At 41.0% G+C, this 24,143-nt stretch overlaps 1 protein-coding gene across 1 annotated transcript; it reads right to left on the reverse strand.

Moving 5' to 3' along the window:
• Positions 1–2,669: 2,669 nt before the first annotated feature.
• syt3 (synaptotagmin III) lies at positions 2,670–24,143 on the reverse strand (the record flags this gene model as incomplete). Its single annotated transcript, XM_079178137.1, has 10 exons — positions 2,670–2,759; positions 3,970–4,099; positions 4,822–4,993; positions 6,398–6,518; positions 9,095–9,313; positions 12,245–12,371; positions 16,371–16,547; positions 17,103–17,211; positions 18,508–18,903; positions 23,993–24,143. 10 exons carry the CDS (start codon positions 24,141–24,143, stop codon positions 2,670–2,672), a joined length of 1,692 nt encoding a protein of 563 aa, XP_079034263.1.

Below are 24,143 nucleotides of genomic sequence, written 5' to 3' on the forward strand. Positions count from 1 at the left end.
ATCTACTTATACAAGCTGGTCGATAATCCCCCAGCAGCACACACAGAATACTTGCAGGTATGATGCGGGATGTGTCACCTCCCGTATACCCGATCAAGCACGCCGGTGAGTAAGAGAACGAAACTAGATCCCCACCCTGAAACACACACACGATCCTGCACAGACGCGTGCGTGAGAGGATGAGAGAGAAATGGCAACGATAGCAATACAAGAAGCTGTAGTGAGGTGTTGTACTGTTGTTTTGCTGAGGTTACAGTAGTAGTCGTAGTAGCAGTGACAGACATGGCTTTATAAGTCTGTATCGCTTTTCACAGGAAGTGCAGAAATTCCAGGCGCTTATTTTCTCACAACACCTCCTCCTTGTTGTCTTGCTTTATTAAGAGGGATCTAAATTTGTCATTATCTGTAGGCCGCAACAAATGGTTCCTTCACGTAAACTCAACCCAACAATTCAATTTTCAATCACTGTGCAATCTGTTTTTTCCTTCGGACATACAGTACACAAATTACTGAAAGAAGTACACGATCAACACAGTTACTTACATCAGGCAAAGGGTTAGAGAGGAGAGGAGGGTTGAATGATTGGCAGCTGATTTCTGATTACAACATAGACAATACCAACTAATGTCTATGAAAGACAGTGTTTCCCAACCTAGTGCAATGAGGCACGTATAGTACACACACACACACACACACATTCACACACACACACACACACACACACAAAATGGCTCTTTGTAAAGACACGGGACAGTAGACACATTTGGCTCCGAGACGAGCGTTTTTGTGTCCGTGGATGCCGGGATTTGGGGATTGAGGGAGGCAAAGACAGAAAAAGGACGAGGGAGGGAGTGAACACAGAAACGTGTCACACACAAGGTCACAGTGACACACAGGCATACACACACACACAGACGCGCACAAATACAAAACAAACGCCCACGAACACGGAAACACACTAATAAAAGCAATATGGACATGTGTGTCCTTCTGAAGTCTTGTCAGGGACATGATGTGGACTTGAAGATAAATCATTTTTTTAGTTGAAGCTGGATGATGACTTCTTGAGAAAAGAAAAGAAAAACAGTCCTGGAATGATAGAAAAATAAAACAGAGTGGTGCTATCCTTCCCTGTGGGATACATCCTCTAGCGAGTGCACTCCAAACAGATGCTGGTCCGATCCTAAAGGCAGGTTTTGTTCAACCTGTGTAGTCCTACATTAGGAAAAGTCTGTCAGTTTGGCCAGAAAGCAGAGGATGATCAAAGAGTCACACCATCGCATCTTCAGTGGACTGTAAAAATGGCATGAATAAACTCTTTTGCTGATGAATATATGTGTATTGTATCACAAAAACAACAAAGAAATGTATACTGATGAGCACCATGAGTATGGTGACAAAAAGCAAGGAAGAGGAACACATTTCAAGGTTGCGTAACATGCTTAAACCGATGAGTCTGTCCTCATTTTTCGACTCCTCTGACATCAATAAAGACCACTGGACGCTTTGTCGTCTGTCCTCTGTGGAAAATAAGCGAGTTCAGTCTGAAACAAGAGGATGTGGAGCCTGGAGAAGGCGTCCAAAATGGCCGGGAGAATCCACCTCAATTTTTTTGTCCTGCTAAGTACCGTGTGAGATGTTTTCCCATACAGTACGGCAGATGCTGTACACCAATATTGCAAAGAAAAATATCGACATAGTGATTTTCTTCTTTTATAGTCTGTACAAGGGCATGAACCTTTGGTCCTGGTTGAAATGGCCATTCTAGGATGGCTTTCTTTTTTTTTCAAGAGAGAAAAGTTTGTCACATCACGCTCCTCCTAGATGAAATACTACACTAATCTTAAGCACACATGAACTATGCACATACTGCAAACTCTGTGTATCTGTGTGTGTGTGTGTGTGTGTGTGTGTGTGTGTGTGTGTGTGTGTGTAAGTTGTGTGTGTCTGTTCCCTTGCTTGATCCCACATTTACAGTTACGAAATCAGTCCTACTGTACCATTTAGTATCTGCATGTGTTTGTAAATGTGTGGTCTGATGCTCAAAAGTGTAGCTTGTGATGGATATTGTTTGTTCTGCACAGGACTTGAAGGATTCATTAGCATGAGCAAAACAGCACTAGCAGTTGGACACAAGCAGTGTCTCCGCGTCTCTCTTTCTTTGATGGAGAGAATTATTCACAGATGAGAGGAAAGAAAAGAAAAGTCTGGAGCTGGAGAGATGATAACGACCTGAGGAAAGAGGATAAGGGAGAAGAGGCAGATTAAGCAAGAGAAGCAGCAGGGGTGAGAGAATATATAAACACTATGCAGTAATGTAAGTGTGGAGGGAGGGAGGGGAGGATGCATTACATAACCCATAACATCAAGATTATACAGATGCTTCTGCTTCTGATGGCACCACAGCCTCCACTCTATCACACAGGTCATGCCTTTAAAGGCTTCCTCTGTAAATCTGCGCATTTGCTGCACAGTATACGGATGTACTGTACTTCCAATACAGTGAGGCCTGTTTGCAAGCAGAAATCAAGGAGAAATTGGATTTTATGTGGACTACTGATATAAATTCCAATGCACTGTTGCCTAAAAGTAGTCACACAGTATGTGTGAAAGCATGCAGATAAGAGAAAAAAAAACAGTCCGACGGAAACAAGGAGAGGCTCACAGTTTTAATCGGAGTGAGGACTGTCCACCACGATGTTCGGCTTAGGGGAGGATGCTGTAGCAGTCTTAGACACGAATGTACCAATTGCTTTTTCCTGCAGGGAAACAATATATAATACAGAATTGTTAATTAGTCATGATGAAAAGAAACACTTTTTAAACAATGAGCTGAAATAAATGAAAGGTTGATGAAATGCTATAATATTTAAACTGGTTTCATTTCACTAGTATTAGGAAGAGTCATAATATGCCTGTAATGCTCAAAAGAAGTCACTTAACAAGATAGTCAGGATGCGTTTTCTAAAAACAAATCCCTATATCTCACTGAAATGTTACTTGTTAATTGATTGTGTCTTATTATCAAGTGTTTTTGACTAGTAAGTAGACACATTAAAAAAAAAGAAGATTTTGGGCTTTTGCAGTGTACCACCACTACATGTTCTACTACAATCAATGGTGTATTTATTGGTGAAAGCAAGTAAGTTCATTTACTCAGGTCCTGTATCTAAAGGGGTTTGATACGCTGGATACCTCATCATCGTCATTTCTGTTTGGTAAATATGAAGCTACAGCGAGCAGCCAGTTGGGTTAGTTTAGTTTAGCACAAAGAATGGAAACAGGGGGAAACAGCAAGCCTGGCTCAGTCAAAAGATAACAAAATCCGCCTACCAGTACCTCTTAAGGTTATATAATTAACACATTATATCTCATTTGTTTAATCCTCACATAAAAAAATTATATTATGGTTTAATGATGGGTTAGCTAAGCTAAGCTTGATATCTACAATATCAGATATGAGGTATCAGACATTTCTAACTTATGCTACAATATTTCAGAAGGAAACAAATTAAATGTATAACTCGCAGCTTTAGTTAATTGCATTTCTTTTGATTAAGGTTTTGCAAGCACAACAATTAGCTTTTTAAAAATGATTCCTTGTGACAGATTAATTCCCCAAAAATATATAAAGTAATGAAAATGTGTTCTATGTAATGGCCCATTCAGTTTATTGAGCTCATTTAAATTGAAAATGTAGTAAATTCTTTTGCTAATACTTAAAAACCTTTATGTGAATATGACACTTTAATGTTTAATGTATACTTCTATCACTACTACTGCTGCTATTCTTCAAACGTTACTGCTGCTGCTTTCACTACTTCTAATAATAACGATAATCAAATGCTAAAATAATGTTAGTTATCAGGCCCAGAACCAACAGAAGAACTGAACATAACATATGTGGTGGGAGATGACACATGAATGCACACGCACACACACAAACACACATGATCCTATGCTCATTACCTCCACAAGCTGATGCCAGTGCTCTATTGGTTTGCGTGGATTGGCCAGCATTGCTGTCCAGTGCTCCCTCCCTGGACCGTCAGCTTCGCTGCCCACACGACACATCCCTATAACCTCGTTATGACCAATACTGACATGCAGCAAGGGATGGAAGCAAGGACAGGAGAGACAGAGAGAAAGAGAGAAAGAAGAAGGCAGAGAGGGAGGCGAATGGAGGAAGGGAGAGAGCGAGGAAATGATAAAGCAGGGAGAGAGAGAGAGAGAGAGAGGGAGACAGGGCTTGTAAGAAACAGACAGACTGAGTCTCATTTATCAACCTTGACTACTAGGAAAAGAGTACAGTTGCTGAGGAAGGATATTAAATAGCAGCTCACAAATATACACAGCCCTGCATAAAAGCTTGATGTCAGCGGAGAAGCAGGCACGAGCACAAACATACAAAAACACACACCTATGGAGATGCCAAATGGAGGGCAGACCACATAATAGGGAGGCGGTGCATCTATACACAAACACATCAACCAGCCAAGTGTTGCCGCAACCGTCAGACAGACAAACACTGGCAGGGTTACGCTTCTTCCGTCGCCATTAGCATAAATCATGCTTATTCATGAGGTGCTCGTCTATGTAAAACAGGGAACGTCCACCAGGAGTCTGACTCATGAGGGGGCCCTCATCGTGTTCAACACAGCTGCAACACCATGAAAATGTGAGGACCCAAAAGCAACAGCAAACATCACTCTGCGGTGTGCGGACACATATTCAATGAGCAGCACACTTCACAGTAATGATCAGTTTCATCTTAAATCCCCCGGAGTGTGCTACATTATAACAACACCTGAGCTTGCTCACCAGTCATAGTCCATCACGGCAATGATGATGGATACACTTTCTATATTTTCATTGGGAATGTCAAACACCAGCGCCTCGTTGTACGTGGGGTTCAGTGTGTTCTTCTTAATAGAGGTCTTCCTCTTCTTTAGCCTTCGCCCGTCACAGACCAAAGAGGCCTTCACGTACGGGTCTGGAGGAGAGATAAGAGCGAGAGGAAGAGGAAGACAAAGAAAATGGGAGGTATAGAAAACAGGGAGTAGTGGGGGAGAAAGAAGGGAGGAAGAGAAGGAATTGGGATGAGAAGCAGCGAAGAAGAAAGAGAGAGGGAGCCAGAGAAAGAGGGGGAGAAAGCAGAGAGAAAAAGATAAGCGGAGACTCCTGCAAACGCTGTTAGGCATTGTGCTCACAGGTATCCGCGTCTGTAACACATAAAAGGCATGAAAATCAAGTCACCTTGGCAAAGCTGGATTAAGAACACAAAGGGAGAAAAGCAGCACAGGTTGAATCACTTCGGTTATCCATTCAACATGTGCCGCTCGGTGACAGCAGCCAGGGAAAACACACACACCCACGACTCCATTTTAAGCTGCATTTTAAAGCATCTTCAAGGCACTGCAATTATCTGGGGATCACCGTGGCAATAATTACGCCGTGCGGTCATTATCGTTTGAAATCTCATTTAATCTGAGAGGACATTGCCGTTGCAATTAAGAAGGATAACTAAAGAATAAAACCCTTTATAATACTTTTGTTAATTCAATATTAGCTTTAGCGATCACATTTCTTAACATCAGTGTCGCGGGTAAAACTGTTGTTTTTGTCTTTTCACTGCAGACATAATTGGTGCTTCACCTGCAGCTGATTTTGATTGCAACAAAACACATTGTAACTCATTTTTACAGATTGTTTTTTTGTGTTTGTCAGTAATTACCTTTATAGCTTCGGGTAGTATATTCATTATGCATAACTCCACTTCTAAGTCTTGAAGGATAGATCCAACTTCTGAATTCTTAGATTTCAAAATTAGAAACGATCAATCTGTCGATGCTCGATGCACTTCAGGAATTATTTAGCAAAGATTTATGATAATTTACTTTTTTTGGCACTTCCCTGAACACACTTCATCTACTTCTACTTCACTTAGTGATTTATTCTGTTTTGAAAAATGTCTTTCTGTCAAACCTTTTTTTTTTTTTAACACACTTTTTGGTTTTACAGCAAGAGATGCATTCCTCAGTCAGAACGCAACATACTGTATCCTGCAGCTGCATTTCATTCTGGTCTGTTGAGGCTGTTGTAGGTGGAGACAACGTCTTCATTTGGTGCTAAATAGAATTTAAATTATTCTTTTATTCCAAAAAAATGACACCATGTTTACTTGTTATGTTTACATATGAAAAATATATCTACTGCATGTTGGGCCAGTCCGAATAAGACATAAACCTGAAATAACTCAAGAAATCCACATCCATCCCCAGTGGCTGTTTTTTAGACAGCTGTTCTCTGTCATTTCCTTTTACTGGCTTCCCAGCGTTTTCGGACTGCTTGCTGGAGGTCATCAGCAGCATGATGTTTGTGTGTGTTAATCCTTTACCTGAGAAGCCAGTCAGGTCCATGGCTTTGAGGTTGGTGGCCTTGATGACTGTAGCAGTGAGTCTGCCTGCAGTGGGCAGGTAACACAGCGAGAAATTTAGCTCTCCCAGATCAGCCTTCTCCTGTAGGTCACCACACACACACACACACACACACACACACAGACAGACAGGGGGATCAAAAATGGAGCAAGGACGCTGTGATCACACAAACACATGGCATCAGAAACTGAGTCAGACAGACAGACAGATATCCTTGCTGCGCTGCGTTATGATTGTTTTAGGCCAGAGAAGAGCTACATGTGTGACGGACGGCGGGTGACAGCAGGCATCCTAATGCGGACAGGCAGAGTGTTTAGGCAGAGGGGAAGCGCCGTCACTGGAAATGAATCATATGCCAATCTGTCGATGTCCCCGAGTGGAGGAGAGTGTTAAGTAGAGGTGACGATTCTCCAGGCATTTTATACCCCCCCCCCCCCCCCCCCCCCCTCTCCATTTACTGATCTTCTCGCTGCTTGTGGTGTCTGTGGCACCACAGTAATGACACCGGTGTTATTCAGGTCACACTGTGGCATGATGACTCCCTTAGTGGCTTTAAACCTCACTAATCAATACTTCCCCGGGTGAAACACTGAAATACGCTAAGAGGCTGATACTTTAAACTTATTAAATAAATGGAATATCCATGCCAAAACTATTTAAGACTTTGCTCTGTCTAATTTCCTAATAGCGTTCTATGAATATTTCATATAAATCTACTTGGGCACTGCGTGATAAAAAGTTTGAATGTGGCCAGTTGTGCCTTTCCAGTAATCTATCTGGACTCTTCTCAGCTGTGCTTTTACATTACCAGACTCTGAATGAATCTATACTGCAGACCACTTCCAGTCTGAAGTATATATGTTCTCTTCATCCTCTCTACACAGTATATGGTCTTCAGACAACAAACAATAATGTGCCTTATAAAAGCGGTTTTTCAACAGCTGAACTTCTTGGCCGTAAATAACTGTTTTGATGTCTTCCAGTCAGGCTGAAACTGCTCTTGGTAAGGTTTTCAACGACATCCACTTAAACACAGACAATGGCAGAATTTCAGTCTTAGTATTACTAGATCTTTTTATTTTACTTCATAATTCATCCATCTGAATTGATGTGGTTTATTTCCACTGAGCCCGGGAGTGGTCGTAGAGAGAGACAAATAAACTTATTGGTGTGCACGAGAAATATTTCAATTTGATTAAATCGTTCGTATGATTTTTGATTCATTCGTGTGCACTAATTAAATAATTACATAACTTTGCACAAGGCCAATTCATTCATTACAGCCGCCACCTGCTTAATGCACGTGACCTTGGTTGTAGCTATGGATAGATACGCTTACTTTGCTATTAACGAGGAGCTTGTGGATTATATCATTGGAAATATGCTGACTTGGAGAATGCTATTGACTTAATGAATGGGAAGGCCCTGGAAAACTTCATGGTTACCGGTGGACTTGAATCCGATGGTCAGAGGCTGCTTTGTTGTGCTGGCTCTCTGTATATGTACTTATCTCTTTTGCTCACAAATTAACCAAAGTGTGGAAAACGATTTAACTAGATTGAAGCAAATTATATCTTGTGTGTCACTCCCCGGCTCTATATAACTCCAGATTTTCCATTTGCTGGTCTGAACTTCTACATAACCTCACAGGAAAGAGAAGCATTCGATTCCATTAAGGGTCGGTGGATTATCCTCCACAGCGTGTAGCTCGGTAATTTCACCAATCCAAACTGAGCAAATTTATATTACGACTTCACCTGATCAAAAAAAAAATCTGTTGAATTATGGAAATAACAATACAGCTTGTTGAATATTGAATACTTGAAGTTTGCTAATCCTAAAATTACTTAGATTTTTTTAAAATTGTAAAACTTGAAACAAATGTTTTACAAATTCAAAAGAGGGGAACACAAGCCTCATTAATTGAGATAAATGTTTTTCTAAATTGAATATTTCAGTGTTATAAATTAAGTGTTTTTATTTATTATTTGAACATACAGTATTAAGTAGTGGTTACATTTTAAAGTTATTCATTCAGTTGCTTTGAGATTTGGCCTTTCTTTGCTTCAATAGTGTCACTGTTGCTATGATAGTATGAGGTGAACAGACGATGAGCAAAACCTGCATATTGTGTACATGCCGTATAGATCTGTGAATTTAATATCATTTATAACATGAATCTTAGACGTGTATATATGAATGTACATCCTCTGTCCAGCTGTTAATGAGAATACAGCGGGTATTTTGCACATTCTGTCAACAACAACATATCCACATATTTGCTTTATATTATACTAGTATGTACCCACATGTGCACAAATCTTATTGTATTCATATTTACCATTTGGCTTTGTACTGCAATACGATTTTATAAATTTGTATCTTTATTTTTTATTAATTTGTTCTTTCTTCTAAACTGTAATTCAGATTAATTTTCATACGATGAATTCATGCTCTTCTACTTGTTTCACGATTGATAAGCTCAATTCCTGCTTCTATCTTATTTATCACTGCTCAAGCCCCTAATTTGAATCTGCAACGGGCCGATATTGCCATAAGGCTCATTCAAATTTCATCTAATCTAATCTAACGTGGGCTTCTCCTTCAAAAGAATGTGATTCGTTTCTATCATTTCTGCAGCAGAGCTTCATCCTTACCGCGGTGCCCTCCACAATGTCCCTCCAAACGGGTTTGTCCCCGCTGCCCTCGCTGAAGTCCAGCAGGTTGTCCACCACCACCTGACCGATCAGGTCGTGTCTGGAGAAGCGGTCGAAGTCGTACACGGAGAAATGCAGCTTCCTGGAATGTAGCTCATTCAGCGGCACGCCGAACTGAAACGTCTCATTAAACACTGGGTTTAAGGTCTTTCTGTGGACCTGAGAGGGAGAGACAGAAAGTGTTAGAATTTAGTAACACTTTACATTAAATACCACAAATTACAGTCATTATTTTATATGGGACACCAATTGGTCCAAGGAATGAAGAGGTAACAAACAACATTAGCTTACCCTTTAACAACCCCACAGTATAATTACAGTGAAAAGGTTGCTAACATGGGACTACTTTTCTTTACAGCCCATACCACAGTCTCACACTGTAATAAGGGCTCTTGTCCACATTTTCAATGCTTTGTTTTGATTGTAAAAAGCACTAAGAGTAACGGCCACTACCTCTGCTAGAATTACTCATGTATACTTTTCAAAAATAGTTGCTACCACATGGAGAAAATAACATTTCATTGGTCAATATATTAATAACTGACCACATACGTCGCCCAATAAACCACAAGGTTGGTGAGTGGAAGCAAACGTATCCGGCGTAATTGTTCATGATCAGTTTTGAGCATCAGATAGATTCAACATTGGACCCAAAAACTACATTACTGTTCCCCCGTATTTTATTATCATTTAAAAAAAAAAAAACATACACATAACTATTTCATGGTTATAGCTACACAGGTATCCCCCTCTTCCCAGGCTTAGCCTAATGTAACAAAAATATTGCACACTAAATTATTAATAATAACTACTATGTATCTAAAACAATTCTTACACTACAGTTCCCTACATAATGTTTTGTTAATATGCCATAATTCTTATTTAAATTAAACTATTTCTAATATAATTGAAGCATCAACACTGTTCCCACATTCGTCCAGCCTTTCCTAGCAAAGCCCTTTTTTGCCAGATTTCTCATCTTCTTCCCTCATGCTACCCAAGTACCCAGTAGGTATTTCTTTGATACCCCGTATATCCTGAATAATGACACAGTACTTTGTGTGCTGTAATCTAAAGCGTTATCAAATATATATTTCTGGCTTAGCCCCAGTTTGTGCCTTTCATATAACCATCATTTGTACATTTTAGACTTTTGCATTGATGATTGCATTCCAGTCACAGACACGAGTCGAGGTCTCTGTAGAGATAAATTCAAAAACAAACAGCAGTGTTTGACAACACGTAATGATTTTTTAAAGATGCGTCCAGAATCCTCAAAGACTGATGCACTTTGCTGGTATTAAAAATATTCGATCCACTGCCCAGTAAACTGTTTAAAAAGGTGTGACTCTATTTCACCAATCAAACCAACCGCATATTTTTCATACCAGCAGAAAAGGAGAGTTACCGAGTATGAGGACATGTCTTTATAAAACATAATAAAACGACCCACGGGGGTTTGTGCTGTTGCTTTTTTTAATCTGTGACTTGAACGTAACCATCGATGCAAAAGTCTCACGTTAAAAAGATTAAACTAGAGCTGTATTTGTTGCTGTGGTCTTTACTGTACTGAATCTTTTTTAAGTTTCAAGTAGTGTTTGTTTGTTTTCCTTTTTTTGGCCCATTTTCTCCTGCAAACCACCCTGTTCTTCTTCCAAAACAAATTAGAAACATAAAAGACATCACTTCCTATGAATGTTTTTCCTGACAGAAGCGCTATCCGAGACTTATGAATATAAAAGCTTTGATTAACTGCCTGTAGGTTGAATCAGGTTGGGCTGAAAGTAGCAAAAACAGACATGTAAATGTCATGAAACAGTATTTTAAATTGATCTACATTTCAGAATATTCCAGAGGGCTTCGATTGGCCTTGAGCAACATAATTAACCTCTAACACACCGTCTAACCTCGTTCCTCAGCAAGAAGGAGAAAAGTGAATTTCTTCCTTTTCTTGAGGGATAAAGAATCACATCAAACCCGTTAAACGTTCACAACACATTTCCTATAACTGTTTTTATTCCAGTCTAGTTCACCTCTATTTTGACTTGTGTTTCCATCCTTTTCCATCCGTCACCTCTAAAACGAATCAAATAAAATGGATTGCAGACGGCATTTCACTTTCAATCTCCAAGCTATTTCTCTTTTTTTTTACTATTTGTTGATTAACTGGTGGGATTTATTTGCTATTAAGCATTTGATATAAATGCTGTCATGCAATAAAGCTGGTGATAATTAAAAGGTGACACACTCGACTTTCCGAATCTAACTTTTGTCACTGCGTGAGTGGGTCTGTCACTCCGGCTTATTAGCACTTGATGATTACTTGTTAGCTTTGGATTAAACATGCGGTTGATGGAGACGTTGTGCCTTTAGAAACCAGAAACACAAAGCTCTAACATCTACTAGGTGAAGTCTGTTTCCCTTTTGAAATCAATTGGAGGGATGAAAGCGTGGCAAAATATGAGTGGTGTAAAAATTCCATGTGACTGAAATGAAACAATCATCTACGCTCTAAACAAAAGGGGAGCAGTATTATGCAAATGATTGAAGCATTCACTCTTTTCAATGGCTGAAGGGGCTTTTGTGATCTATAGGAGACAGCCACACAAAGGGGGAAACCAAAGGGGAGACATTTCAAACTATTACAGCTTCATTGTCACTGAAAGCTTCACAAGCTGCACAAAAGCACTAGTGATATTTATGGATTTCAAACATAGAACTACAACTCACATTTGTAAAGGCTTCCGAGCTCATGAATCTTAAAATAATACATTTAATAATAAAAAAAGGGCTAAGGGTACACTTCCTGGTACAGAATGTCCCGAAATGTACACAAATATTGACTCTACTGTCCTCAAATACCAGAATAACACACAAGAGTTGGTTAGCAGCGCCCTGTAATAGTTTGTAGCACATTATGTTGAATACATTATGCACCAGATTAGATTAGATTACATTAGTGAAGCTGTAATGATTCCCCATGAGGAGGCTGGGTCATCAGAGCAGCAGGAAACAACAAGTCAGACCTGATGATGTTGTTTGAATGTTTGTTTACATTATACAGATGTGTATGGTGGAAGAGGGAGTCACCTTGGTCTGGTATTTTTTCTTCCTGTCTGGCAGTAGGTAGATCTTCACGTATGGGTCAGAGAAGCCATTGGCATCCTTCGCTGGCAGGTCCAGAGCTTTCAGGATCTTCACCACCAATTGCTCCGTACTGAAACACACACACACACACACACACACACACACACAAAAGAGCAAACTTCATGAGGCTTTCACATGCTCATAAAAAAGGCATAAAATGGCAGGGGTCGCACACATTTACACAAATAATCTATGAGACCCAGACAGGATCAGCCCACACACACAAACACACACCTGCAGGCTTTTTACTCACATACTGGTGTAGGAGGTGCTGCGTCTCTGAGGCTAGGAACAGCCAAAATAGCATGTGTGTGTATCATGCACTATCATCAATGTTAAATGTAAGCACATATGTACAACCAATGAGTCTGTCTCATTAATAATCTTCAACACAGTACCCTTTATTCTACACTCACTTTAGGCCATACGTACAGAGCAGGAAACACACTAAAACCTAACCCATGCTAGCATTGAGCTGATATTGGCCCCTCACTAAACCTTCTCCTATCTGTGTCATCAACTTTGCATATATTTTTGTGAAGATTTTGTATATTTGTCTATTTGTTGATTACTACTTCTACACAAAATATTACAAGACATTTAATAAACTGCAACCTGTTGTGATGGGTCACAAGTACTTTATATCAGTTTCTTCAGCAAAGAATGTTGGGAACCACTGGTTTAAAGGACGCCCTTAACATACAAATAATATAAAAGAGCATTTTCATTTGATTTCATAGAGTACAGTAGATATTTGTTTGAATTTCTTCTAATTCTTATTCATTTGAAGGAAAAACATCTGTAATCCAGCTGTAAACAAAGGTTTAGCCCCAATACCAAAATCTAAAATACAAGTTTGGATGTGGGTACCACTCACAAATTGATAATTAATGTTTTCTTATGCTGCAAAAAGTTGCTGGATGGATGCTGTTCAATTCAATAGTGCTTATAACCAGCATTGTAAAATAGACCTATATTTTCAGTTATATTAGTAATGTATAGCTGGTACAACTTAAAACTGTCTTGTGTTGTCCTACTAACAGTCCGAACCCCAAAGTTAATCATATTACTTTGGTATAAAACAGAGAAAAGCAGCAAATATTCAAATGTCAGAAGCTGGGACCGATTAACTTTTATTTTTATTTTTTAAACTCAAACAATTAATCAATTATCAAAATGATTGCAGATTATTTATTTACCAACCGTTAAGTCAAACTCATTCATTGTGTATGTTAATATTTTTATATTATATGTGGCAAAAGACAAGAAAATAGTTTTGGGCTTTAAGAAGAGTTTCAAGTGTTATTTTAATGAAGAAAAGAATAATACATTGGGCTGTATTTTCTGGGATAATTGGCATAAAATGTTTAAAGATAACAAATATTGGTATCCAGAAATTTAACGATCAGCAGCTTTTCTCTAAAAATAGAAATATTGATCCTCAACAAACCACTCAGATACTGACTCACTAATGTGCATGAAAGCACTGTAGCAGGAGTCCGTCTTTGTCACGCACACACATATGCAAGCATAAACATGTGAGCACACATAGTACACAAGCCTTTACATTCGAATGCTCCATCCACAGACATTGCTGCTAATCACGCACCGTTCATTATGTATTTAATTAACAGAAGAAGATGAAGACGGCTTGGAGGCCTTCAATCAGACCTCGTTAGACTGTGTCTCCCCGTGTTAACCAGTGTGTCAGCACTTCATTAACTGCTTTAGGAGGTCAGCGTGAACTTTGGAGCTGAGGAATGAACAGAAGGGCAAACGCCTACAGTAGATCCTGGTAGTTATAACATCCTCTCTCCGTGTGTACCAATCACAAATAAGATACGCTTGGTGACAATACAACCATGGCCAATCCGGACACATGTTTACCTCTGAATCACATCCAATTAAGGCAATCGGATAAACATGCCCACTCTGCAATCACATCAAATCAGGGAGATGATATACAGGGAAAGTTGCTGGGGGAAATTACATTTCCAGCTCAGCCAGATAAATATTTTAACGAGAAACCCGTGACCAATTTAAATATGTATCTCAGATCTTTAATTCAGTATGATTCTTAGACATGTTGGTGGTCACCGTGATAAGCCAGCGTGGCTCACGGCAATGCTCAGATATAATAACTGGAAATGAAATCTTCCTGCACTCATGTGTCTTATAACCAAACAAGATGTGAGCTTGAACCCAAACCAAGCTTGTCACATAATCCACCAGACCTGCTGCAGAGAACATACCTATTACAGCTCAGGCACAGAGGGAAATTCACGGCCTTATTCCTGGCAGACAATGCCTGGAAGCTGTTATTCCCACAGTGGAAATGTGTCAGCTTTTAATGGGATTGCCAATAGAAATGGTTTTCCCAGAGGATCTGTGAAAGATTGACATTGTTGTTCTGACTGTTACTCCCCACCATCTGGGTCTCACACATTAACATACCAATCTTATCAGGGTTTCAGTGCTAACACACCTCTACATGTGTGTATCTGCAAACATGCCCACACCTGTCTTCTTTACTCCTCAGTCACTCCCTCCACTCTTCTACTCCTCTCACTAAAACAACTTCCCTCAAGTGTAATGAAAGGCAACTACAGCACAACATCAATTAGCTTGTGACTTTATAAATGTGGTAAAAAGGGACGCGTGAATAGTTTTCATCATTAACCTCCTTGTCCGTCCAACTCCCTTGCTAATTCTCGCCAGCTATAACACAGTCTGGTGTTATTATGCGTTGACAGGGGCTGCTGTTTAAAGTGGCTCGCCATATATAATTCATGACTAAAACGGTCTCTCGCTCTCTTTCTTTTCTGACCATCAGCACTTTCGCCATGTTGTAACGTTTCCTCATGTCGGGACGGGCAGAAATGGGGGACTGCCAGCTGAGCCGCAGACAGACAGACCGAGCAAGCGAGCTGCACACTCCTCCCCACAACCCACAGCCACTGACTTACAGCACATACACAATTAATATAAACTCTCATTACCCAGTCCTCACAGCAGGGCACAACCCAATGACGTACTTAGTGACTCTCCAGTGAAGAATATTCAACGAAGAATCGTCAAAGGAACCAAAAGAAAGTAACTACAGCCATCTGTGCCACACTGTACATAAAATACATTTTGTCACTTACATTTAATGCACCCCTAATGTATTGGTGGTGAATGGTGTTTTCCACATTTATACCTCACTCTCTCAAACTCAATTTCCTACTTGAGTTGGAGGTTTTCTTTCTGTGTCTACTGAAGCGGAAAAATATATTTTCCCAAGAAGCGCCCTCTCAATGTTCTGTGCCATGAAGAAAGTCAGCAAACCAGTGTGTGTTTGCTGCCCTCTGACTTTGTGATTAATAACCACTAAGATTAACTATAGTGGTTCTACTAAGACCATGTTCAGAGCTCATTTTAAAGGATTTTATTTTTCAAACTGTGCACAGGCATCCACATAATGCAGAACTGATGTATCTATTTATTCATCTACTGCTTTTATTCATCTTAGCAGCATGGATGTAAATATCATTCGGCCGGTTCACCCCTTTAGTCCAGACTGAAATATAAACTATTACTGGATTGCTATAAAATATGGTATATTTAGCTGTGCTTTGTGTCTCAACATATACTCATACAATGGTTTCTATGATATCTTACGAAAAGTTATTTCTATTTTTTCGTGTATTCTATACTAATGTCAAGTAGCACTTTGCAAGCCCCTGCAGTACAAAACTACTTGGTTAGGAAATGATCAGTTTCCGGAGGTATAAGTACGAACCTTGAATGAGAACGGCCGGTGCGCTTGATGCTACAGCAATTAGACATGGAAAAGAAGAACCATTGAGAAGCTTCTATTTTGATCAAAGCAGGATGCGTGTGAGTCAATGGGGCTACCCGCACCATGCCAGTGCAGTTTCTTCAGGCTAACCTGGTGGTGATGTAACGGCCTCATTGTTTACGGTTAAACTTTAGATCTTTAAATTATTGTGGCAATCATGTAAAAAGTCTAAATTAGAGGACACTGACAGAGCGAGTAAGTTGTTTCAATGTGAGCTTGCTGACTTACTTGAAGGCATAGCGCAGGAGGAAGCTGATTTTGCCGCAGTTGTCACCCTGTTTGCCTTCGCCCAGGTCGCCCTTGGGCCTGTAGAGCTCCGGTTTGATCTGCCCAATGCTGGTTACCTGCTCCTTTTCCTCACCGTGGAAATCAGGACTGGAGAGCTGGTGAGTCATGGGCTTGGGCCTAGACACATTAGAGCTCAGAGGGTGAATATTAAGTGAAGAGCGCAGCACGTGCACACGCACAGATCAAAAAAAGATGCTGTGCAACAGTGTGATTCAGCAGCGTAATCTGAGAGGCAGCGTAAACCGTCTAAATGGAGTTCACTCACTGTTTTTATTTGCATAAGTACACACCTTTTTTTACACATGCATGCATCAAATATTAAGTGTTATCAAATCAAGGCAAGTTGTGTGACGATGGTGCTTCTGGAGGACAAACCACAAAAAACACAAGTTACTATATCTTTTAAAAATTGTGAAAGGTTCTCTGTGGGTCTTTCCTGGTTTTGTAGAAATGGAAAAACAGCTAATATCAGCATCAGTTAAAAAAAGTTACAGACCTCAAAAGCCTTCATTAGAGGCAAGCAAGATTAAAGCCAACATTGTACAACCAGTACGGTCTTAATCAAAAACAACTTTTTAACAGGTAAAGCCCTCCTTTTCTTATTTTTAACCATGAGTTCTTCAATTGATTTTTCTTTAATGACCCCAGTACATTAATACACAAGGTACTGACCGGGAGGTGACCTGCTGCTGGGAATGAGCGTTGGGCAGATCTTTATGGGGCTGGGCTCCAACCTCTGAGTTGGGGACATCTGGAGACGTCTGACTCAGCTTCAGAGTTCCTAGCAGAGTGAAATGGACAAAACAATCCTCAATGATTAACATGTCTCTTTTGTTAGAGCTATTGTGGCCGTCGTCATTACAAAGGCTCAGATCAATGCCTTTTTCTGTAGTGCAGTGTCAGCATCATTGATCGAATTGATTGTATAATATTGATTTAAGAGTGATTAACAGAAAAGAGAAGGGAAGGAATGAGTAGACGTGTTTACAATAGCAGAATGTGAGCCAGCATGACAGGCATATAACACAGAGATATGAAAGAACTGCCATAAACTTTAACAAAAACATAAAGAAAACAATAAAAGCAGAGTGAAAACGCATAGAGCTGGTTCATAAAACCAGGTCCTAAACGTATCTCTGACATCAGTTTATGACAGCTAGTATCTATTTGTGAAAATGTCTTCTCTTACCAAATGCTGCTTATTTAAGTTCCTGTTAAACTTAAAAGTTCGGTTCCAACCACTTCACCATCACAAGCTTTCTGGGAAGGATCTCTTTCAGCTAAGTTAATCAATATGTTTATGTGTGTTTGTGCAATTAACACTTTAATCATTTGAAAGGGTTGTTTGAAGTAACAAACCCACACAGAAGTATGAGCCAACTCAGCAGCTCTTACAAGCTTTTGAGCTGATTGTTTTCTGTTGATTTACTGTTTGGTTCAGTTACGTTGCTCACGTGAACTTTGTGTTCAGTGGTGTCAGGTAGCTGTTTTCAGCAAAAACAAAACTAGTTGGGCAAGAAAGTTTAGCATTTAGCAGCTAAATAGATTTAGAAGGCTTGAAGAGGCCAAAACAGAGCTAAAAGAGAAGTGAATATAAGCGTTGTAGTCATCAGATGGGCAGAAACATGACTCCGATGGCATCACAATGGTGTCTGTCTGTGTGTGAACCTGTTAGCAATTGGGACTTTAAAAGGCAGATATGTGTCTTTACTGTATGCTGTTTTGAGAAATAAAGAAATGAATTCTTTAAAAAAAGTACAGATATGATTTTAACTTCATCTTAAAGTCACAGGCCCCTTCATAACCAAGTATGTGTAATTCAGAGATTAGGCCTGTAACATGAATAATACTCCTTGAATATAGAAAAGAAAAGCTATGTATACAATAATGGCCAGTATACATAACACTGTTGCAGCACAGATTAATTATTTTTACTATATGTGGGTAACATTTCAGTATTAAATTCAGTACCATGTGAGTGTATTAAGATGAGCTGTTATTGAACGAGGCATTGCATTACTCTTATAGTCAGACTGGGATTAGTGTCTCCTTTCTGGGAACTTGTTCCCTCTCTCACCAGCATTGTTGGGATAGGAGTCCATGTCCAGGTAGGACGGCTCCTGGGTCTCCTGTGGTCCCCCAACCACACCTCCAACCTCCCCCCTCTCCAAACCCACCAGGTCAGAGAAATGGGGGTGGTGCTGGCCCTGCTGGCCCAGGGAGGGGTAGAGCGAGGACGAGGAGTGGCCCTCCTTCCTCTGCAGCAGGGGTGGTAAGAGTGACGAGCCCCCGGTGCCTCCGAGGCTTCCGACACCAGCGCTTCCAGGCAGCAACCCTGATGTCAGGCTCAGGCCTCCGCCCTCTTTGTCCCTCCATGGCAGCCAGCAGAGCTTCCAGGAGACAAAAAGGGAGACGGAGAGGAGGACGATGCCGCAGAATGTCACAATGACCGACAGCAGACTGACAGAGATCTCTACAGAGGACCAGAGGAAGACATGGAGGGGAGGGAAAAGAAAGTCAAGGGATGAAAAACAGAAGATTCAACAGACAAAAGGAAGCCTTAACGTCATCATTGTAAAGTATGTGTTTACACAGAAATAAATAAATGGCATTTAAAAGAGGAGAATGTAGTTTTAACAAGACCAACTAGCAGCTCTCTGAGGCTGTACTGAGGCACAGCAGTGCTTTGAGCTTAATGCTAACATGATGACGTTTAGAGGGTATAATGTTTACCATGTTTACCAGTTTACCGTGAACACCTGCTAATTAGCACTAAACACGAACTACAGCTAAAGCTGATATGAATGCCAATAGAAGTTTCGAATCATTAACCAGAATATCAAATATTAACAAATAAAAACATTGACCTGAAGATGGTGCTAGATGAAAAGTAAGGGGATCACCAAAGTTATTACAGTTCATCCTGAAGTGGATGTGAATGGTAACCCATCTAGAGCACATGTCCAACTCTATGTGGGACTGCACAGCATTTTCATCCCGTGTCCCACATCCCTCATATTGAGACGATGTCCCACATTTAGTTTGGCTCTGGTCTTCAAAAGTCAAACCACTGCAGGACAGACCTTTTTCTAAAATCTGCCTTTAATCCAATGGCTGTGGAGAAAGCAGGGAAGGCTGTCAGCATTGGGGCTGTTTGAAAATTGTGAGTCACCACAAAGTCACAAGCTATGTAGATTTAGGCAGAACATGATGGAAATTAGCACACAGAAAAGGAAACGCAGAGACAACAAAGACTGGGAATTTGCTTATAACTGGGTGAAGCCGGTGTCCCAAATTGTCCCGCACAAACATACTCTTTGTCCCACATTTGTTTTTTGGGATCTGGTCAGCCTCAACTCATCCAATAGACATTTCACTCAAAACCACAAATGTGAACCTCATGGTGATCCTGGAGGAATAAGTCAGGGGATCACCAAAGTCAGTAGGATTCATTGTCTGAGACTAATGTCTGTGAAAACCATCATTATAAACTACCCCATGCTGCTAGCATGGCTAAAAACAACAACCACACGCCCTGTATTTAATTATCACATCATAAATATGCCCAACAAATCAACAGTAAGCCATTGCATAATCAACAATCCACACACACACGGCATCACAAGCTTCACGACAACATCTAAAAAAATCACAAATCACAGTGCAGGAGAAGGAACCCGCTGTAGGCGTAGATTGATGCAACCATCCCCTGAAGCTCACATCCCACATTTAATTAATGTGCTTAAAATGGGGGCAAACGTTGGCAGAGGGGATATTATTGGGAGAGGAGAGGAGGTGATGTAGGGGGTGGGGGGTTGGGGGGGACACAATTGAGAACAAACACCCACAGTATTGTCTCTTTAATGTCATCCTGCTTTTCCTCATGGTTATACGATTTTTAATCTGTGATGGCTCAAGGATTGTGTTTGTGGGGAGGATTGGATTGGAGGTTTGGTGGGGGGGAGATAGTGGGGGTGGGATGGTGAATATGGGTCTGTAGAGGATGTGTGTGGGGAGGGTGGAGTATGACTCATCCGACTGAAAAAGTGTACAGAATATAAGAAAAGTGCAATTCCAGCACCAGACAGCCGGACAGTTCCAGCAACAGCCTCTGTCAAAGAGAGCAGAAATCAAAGAGTCGATCGGGAACTTTTGTAGTTTTGTATATGGTTTAGAAGTACGTAAATTCATGAATTCATACATTTGTAAATACCCTACTAATATTTCATAAAATATCATTTCATGATATTTATAAATAGACTAAATATAAAATCAATATTATTAATTTTCCTGAGCCATTTGAAGTCTTTTTATGAATAGCATGTTTTGGGTCTGATGACTGTCTTGACAAAAGGACCAATCAGAGCCTAAATGAACTATAGGCCCACAGCCCTGAACATGAATATGCATAGGCTGTAAGTAGACCGAGAGGACTAATTACGATACAGTGTGCAGATTTCGATAACCAAGTACGCTTCCCCGCCTTACAGCGTCTAACTGGAATTTTTTTGCCTCTCGCCATTTTGGGCTCCGTCCAGATGAGGGACATCAATTAACAATCCTTCCTGTCTGCAGGCAGGCCAATCATCACCTTAGTGTAGAACACTAATGTCTTACCGTCAGAGAAAAATGGTCTCTGAACTCCCGACCAGATGCCCAAAAAAGGGCCTCCTTTTCTTTGAACTCCTTTTGCTTCACTTTAGTTCAATTCAGAGTATTTTTATGTGCATTACAAAGCAATCAACACTGTTAAATCATACAAAAGTGAGTGGAATTGTCTCTTTAACAGGCTGACAACCAGGCTTAGAGCAAATGAGTGAACACAAGACAACAGCAGCCAATCCTCCAGCCCTGGGGTACATCTTCTGGAATTCGGTTCGCCTTCTGACTCCACCAGCCCTACCCTCTCTTTCTCTTTCACTCGCTTCTCTATATAATCCCCTAAAATATTCCTCATTCCTCGCTGTCATTTCTTTTCCCATGCTGTCTGCCTCTGCACGTGTTCTCCTCAGCAACTGTGTCTTTGTTCATCACCCCTACCATCTCTGCACCCCCCCCCCCCCCCCCCCCACCTCTTCTCTGCTTCTCCTTCTTTGCTCTGTCTTTGGTGAATTATTCATCAGTCTGTGTATGTCATTAATCAGCACCAAGATATGATTGGGGGGCCGCTGAGTTGTGGGAGGGATACATCGATCTGTCGAGGTGCTGAACAAGACAGGGTGGGAAGTGAGGAACAAGGGATGGGAAGGGGGAGAAAAAAGGAAGAGAGAGCAAGGCAAGAGAGAATGTGACGATGGAGATCAGGAGACAGGAGAAGCTTAAAGTGATGGAACGGGAGGAGAGGAAACGAGGGCAAAGGAAGGTAGGATAAAGTAGAAAACGGGACAGTAGTGATGAAGGGGAATAGAGTGAAATGAAAAACGATCCAAACCACAGAACGGCCGGCTGGGCCCGGAAAGACAGGGTGAGGGTTGAAAACAGATTGGTGCACATGTTGAACAGACATATAAGCTGACTGGGTGTATTCCCCCTTTTTTTGTTTCCTCAGAGGAGGTAGGGGGAGGGGGAGGAAGGGAGGAGGATTGATAAAGTCGATGCAACTACCACGCCATGTGTGAAAGAGTAGAAAACAAAGAGGCAATGGTAGAGAGAAAGAGAGAGCCATGGAACAGAGCCATGGAAGAAAACAGCATGACAATGATTTAGAGCAAAACCCAAAGAGGGGAGGGGTTTAAGGATAAGAAAGGTTAATGTATTGATCGGGACGGGGAAAAACAAAGCGAGGAGGCAGAAGAGTAGGTTTTGTGTGGTTGGCAGATCAGGGTGCACTGATAAGACACGGCTGTGATAAAACGTGCATGGGGACTGTCGGGGGCCAAACCACTCTCCTTCATTTGTCTCTCTTTAGGGCAGTTGCTCTACCTTCATGAGCACTGATCCTGCCAAAGATCCATCGCTAATCCACGAAGCATAACAATGCGATTCAGCGGGTGGGTAGGTGGGTGGGTAGAAGGCCTCTGAAGTGCACCGTGAAGAGAGGCCGAGGCTTCCTGTCAGTCAGGGACTGATGCAAGCCCACTGGGAGGCGTACATTGCTCCACATCAAACACATCTCCGCTGCTTACACAAGCCATTCGCTGACAGCTTTCGGCGGTCGCTTTCCTCAGAGGGTTCGGAGACTTCCGTCAGCAAACACCGAAAAATCACAGCTGGTAAGCAAAGGGGGCCAAAGCCTAAAACCGTGGTGTGACATTTCTTCACAGAGCCATCCAAATCTCCAGAGGGAACATGCAGCCAATCCTGTTTAATCTACAATGAGCCAGAGCTATCCACGCTAATCTGCATAACAGCGCATTGCACTTCCAAATCCTTCAATGAGAACCCACGCACAATACTCAGCACACAATACAGTCCACTGCGCACGATGCACCTACTCAGTAAAAAAAACTCTCAAACCTTCAAATCGAAAGCATGTCATGTTGCTGTGTCCGCAACTGCTGAGGCAATAATGAAACATTTCTGCTGAAGTATTTTGAAAGATAATATTTGGCGACAATATTTTTACCACTTTAATAACAACACATACCACATTTAAAATATCGTAAGTATGTTGTTTGCTCTTGTGTGTAAAAGCATGATTCAGACCATAATGGGATAGTAAAAATCATCACTGGAGCTCATATTAAGAAAATTCCTTTTGAGTGGGTGATCAGTTCCTCAAAGCTATTCCTCACATCTTTTAGGTATCAAAGACCTCCTGTAGGCTTGAAAGGTGTCTATTAAATTCACAGTTTCCTCCTTCATATAGAAGCAGCTGTGGTCTGCTTGGATATATTAAAGCCAATTGTAGTAGCTATATAATGATGTAAAACACTGAGCATATAGGCAGATGCAGTGGTGTATTATGAAACTATTTCCATTTTAAAAGCTTGTTATCTTTGGAGGACATGAACTGACATGAATCCAGCTGACCACAGCCTCTCTGGGTTTTTTTAAGGAGAAAACTATCAATTGTATAAGCCTTTGATACGACAAGGGTACCTTTTAGGTGAAATATTGCTTTAAAGGTTCTCTATACAGAGCAGAGCATTATTAGGCCTATAGCACCAACTATTTGCAATGCAAAGATATAGTGAAGTAATGTCTACCTGAGCAGATAGTGAAGTCGCTTCTTTGTGTCTTTTTGCTGGCAGCATGTGCCTTTAGTGCATTTAACAACTTTTTGGACCTAATAATATAAATAAGAGCTATTCAAGTGTTTGTACTGGGAAGTTGATTTACTTTAAAAAAAAATGATCTGTTGATTTACTGATGCCTCTTTTGGACCCAGAAGTTGCAATTCAACCGTTAGGCCACTTTGTGGAATTTGTCCGGGGGGCTTGATGGTAGCATGTTGAAGTTAGCATGAAAGCACTGCGGTGCCTCAGAGTAGCCTAAAGCCTCTCAGAGCTGCAAGGTTGGGGATAGACTCTTAGTCTTGTTATAAACGGTTGAATACTCAGTCTTGACAAATGGCGACATTGTAAAAAAGATTGATGATTAGCTCCCAATGTGTCAGTTACCTGCGTCCACCTGTCCGGTGCGACCTCTCAGCAGGTAGCTGAACTCCTGGCAGCGTTCACTCTGGCTGTAACCTCTCGGGGAGTTGAAGCACAGTTCTTCGACCAGCACCAGCGCCTTCTTACACAGGTCTTCATCCCAGTCCCCCGACAT

This window comes from Pholis gunnellus, assembly GCF_910591455.1.
Source record: "Pholis gunnellus genome assembly, chromosome: 17".
NCBI classification, from domain to species: Eukaryota; Metazoa; Chordata; class Actinopteri; order Perciformes; family Pholidae; genus Pholis; species Pholis gunnellus.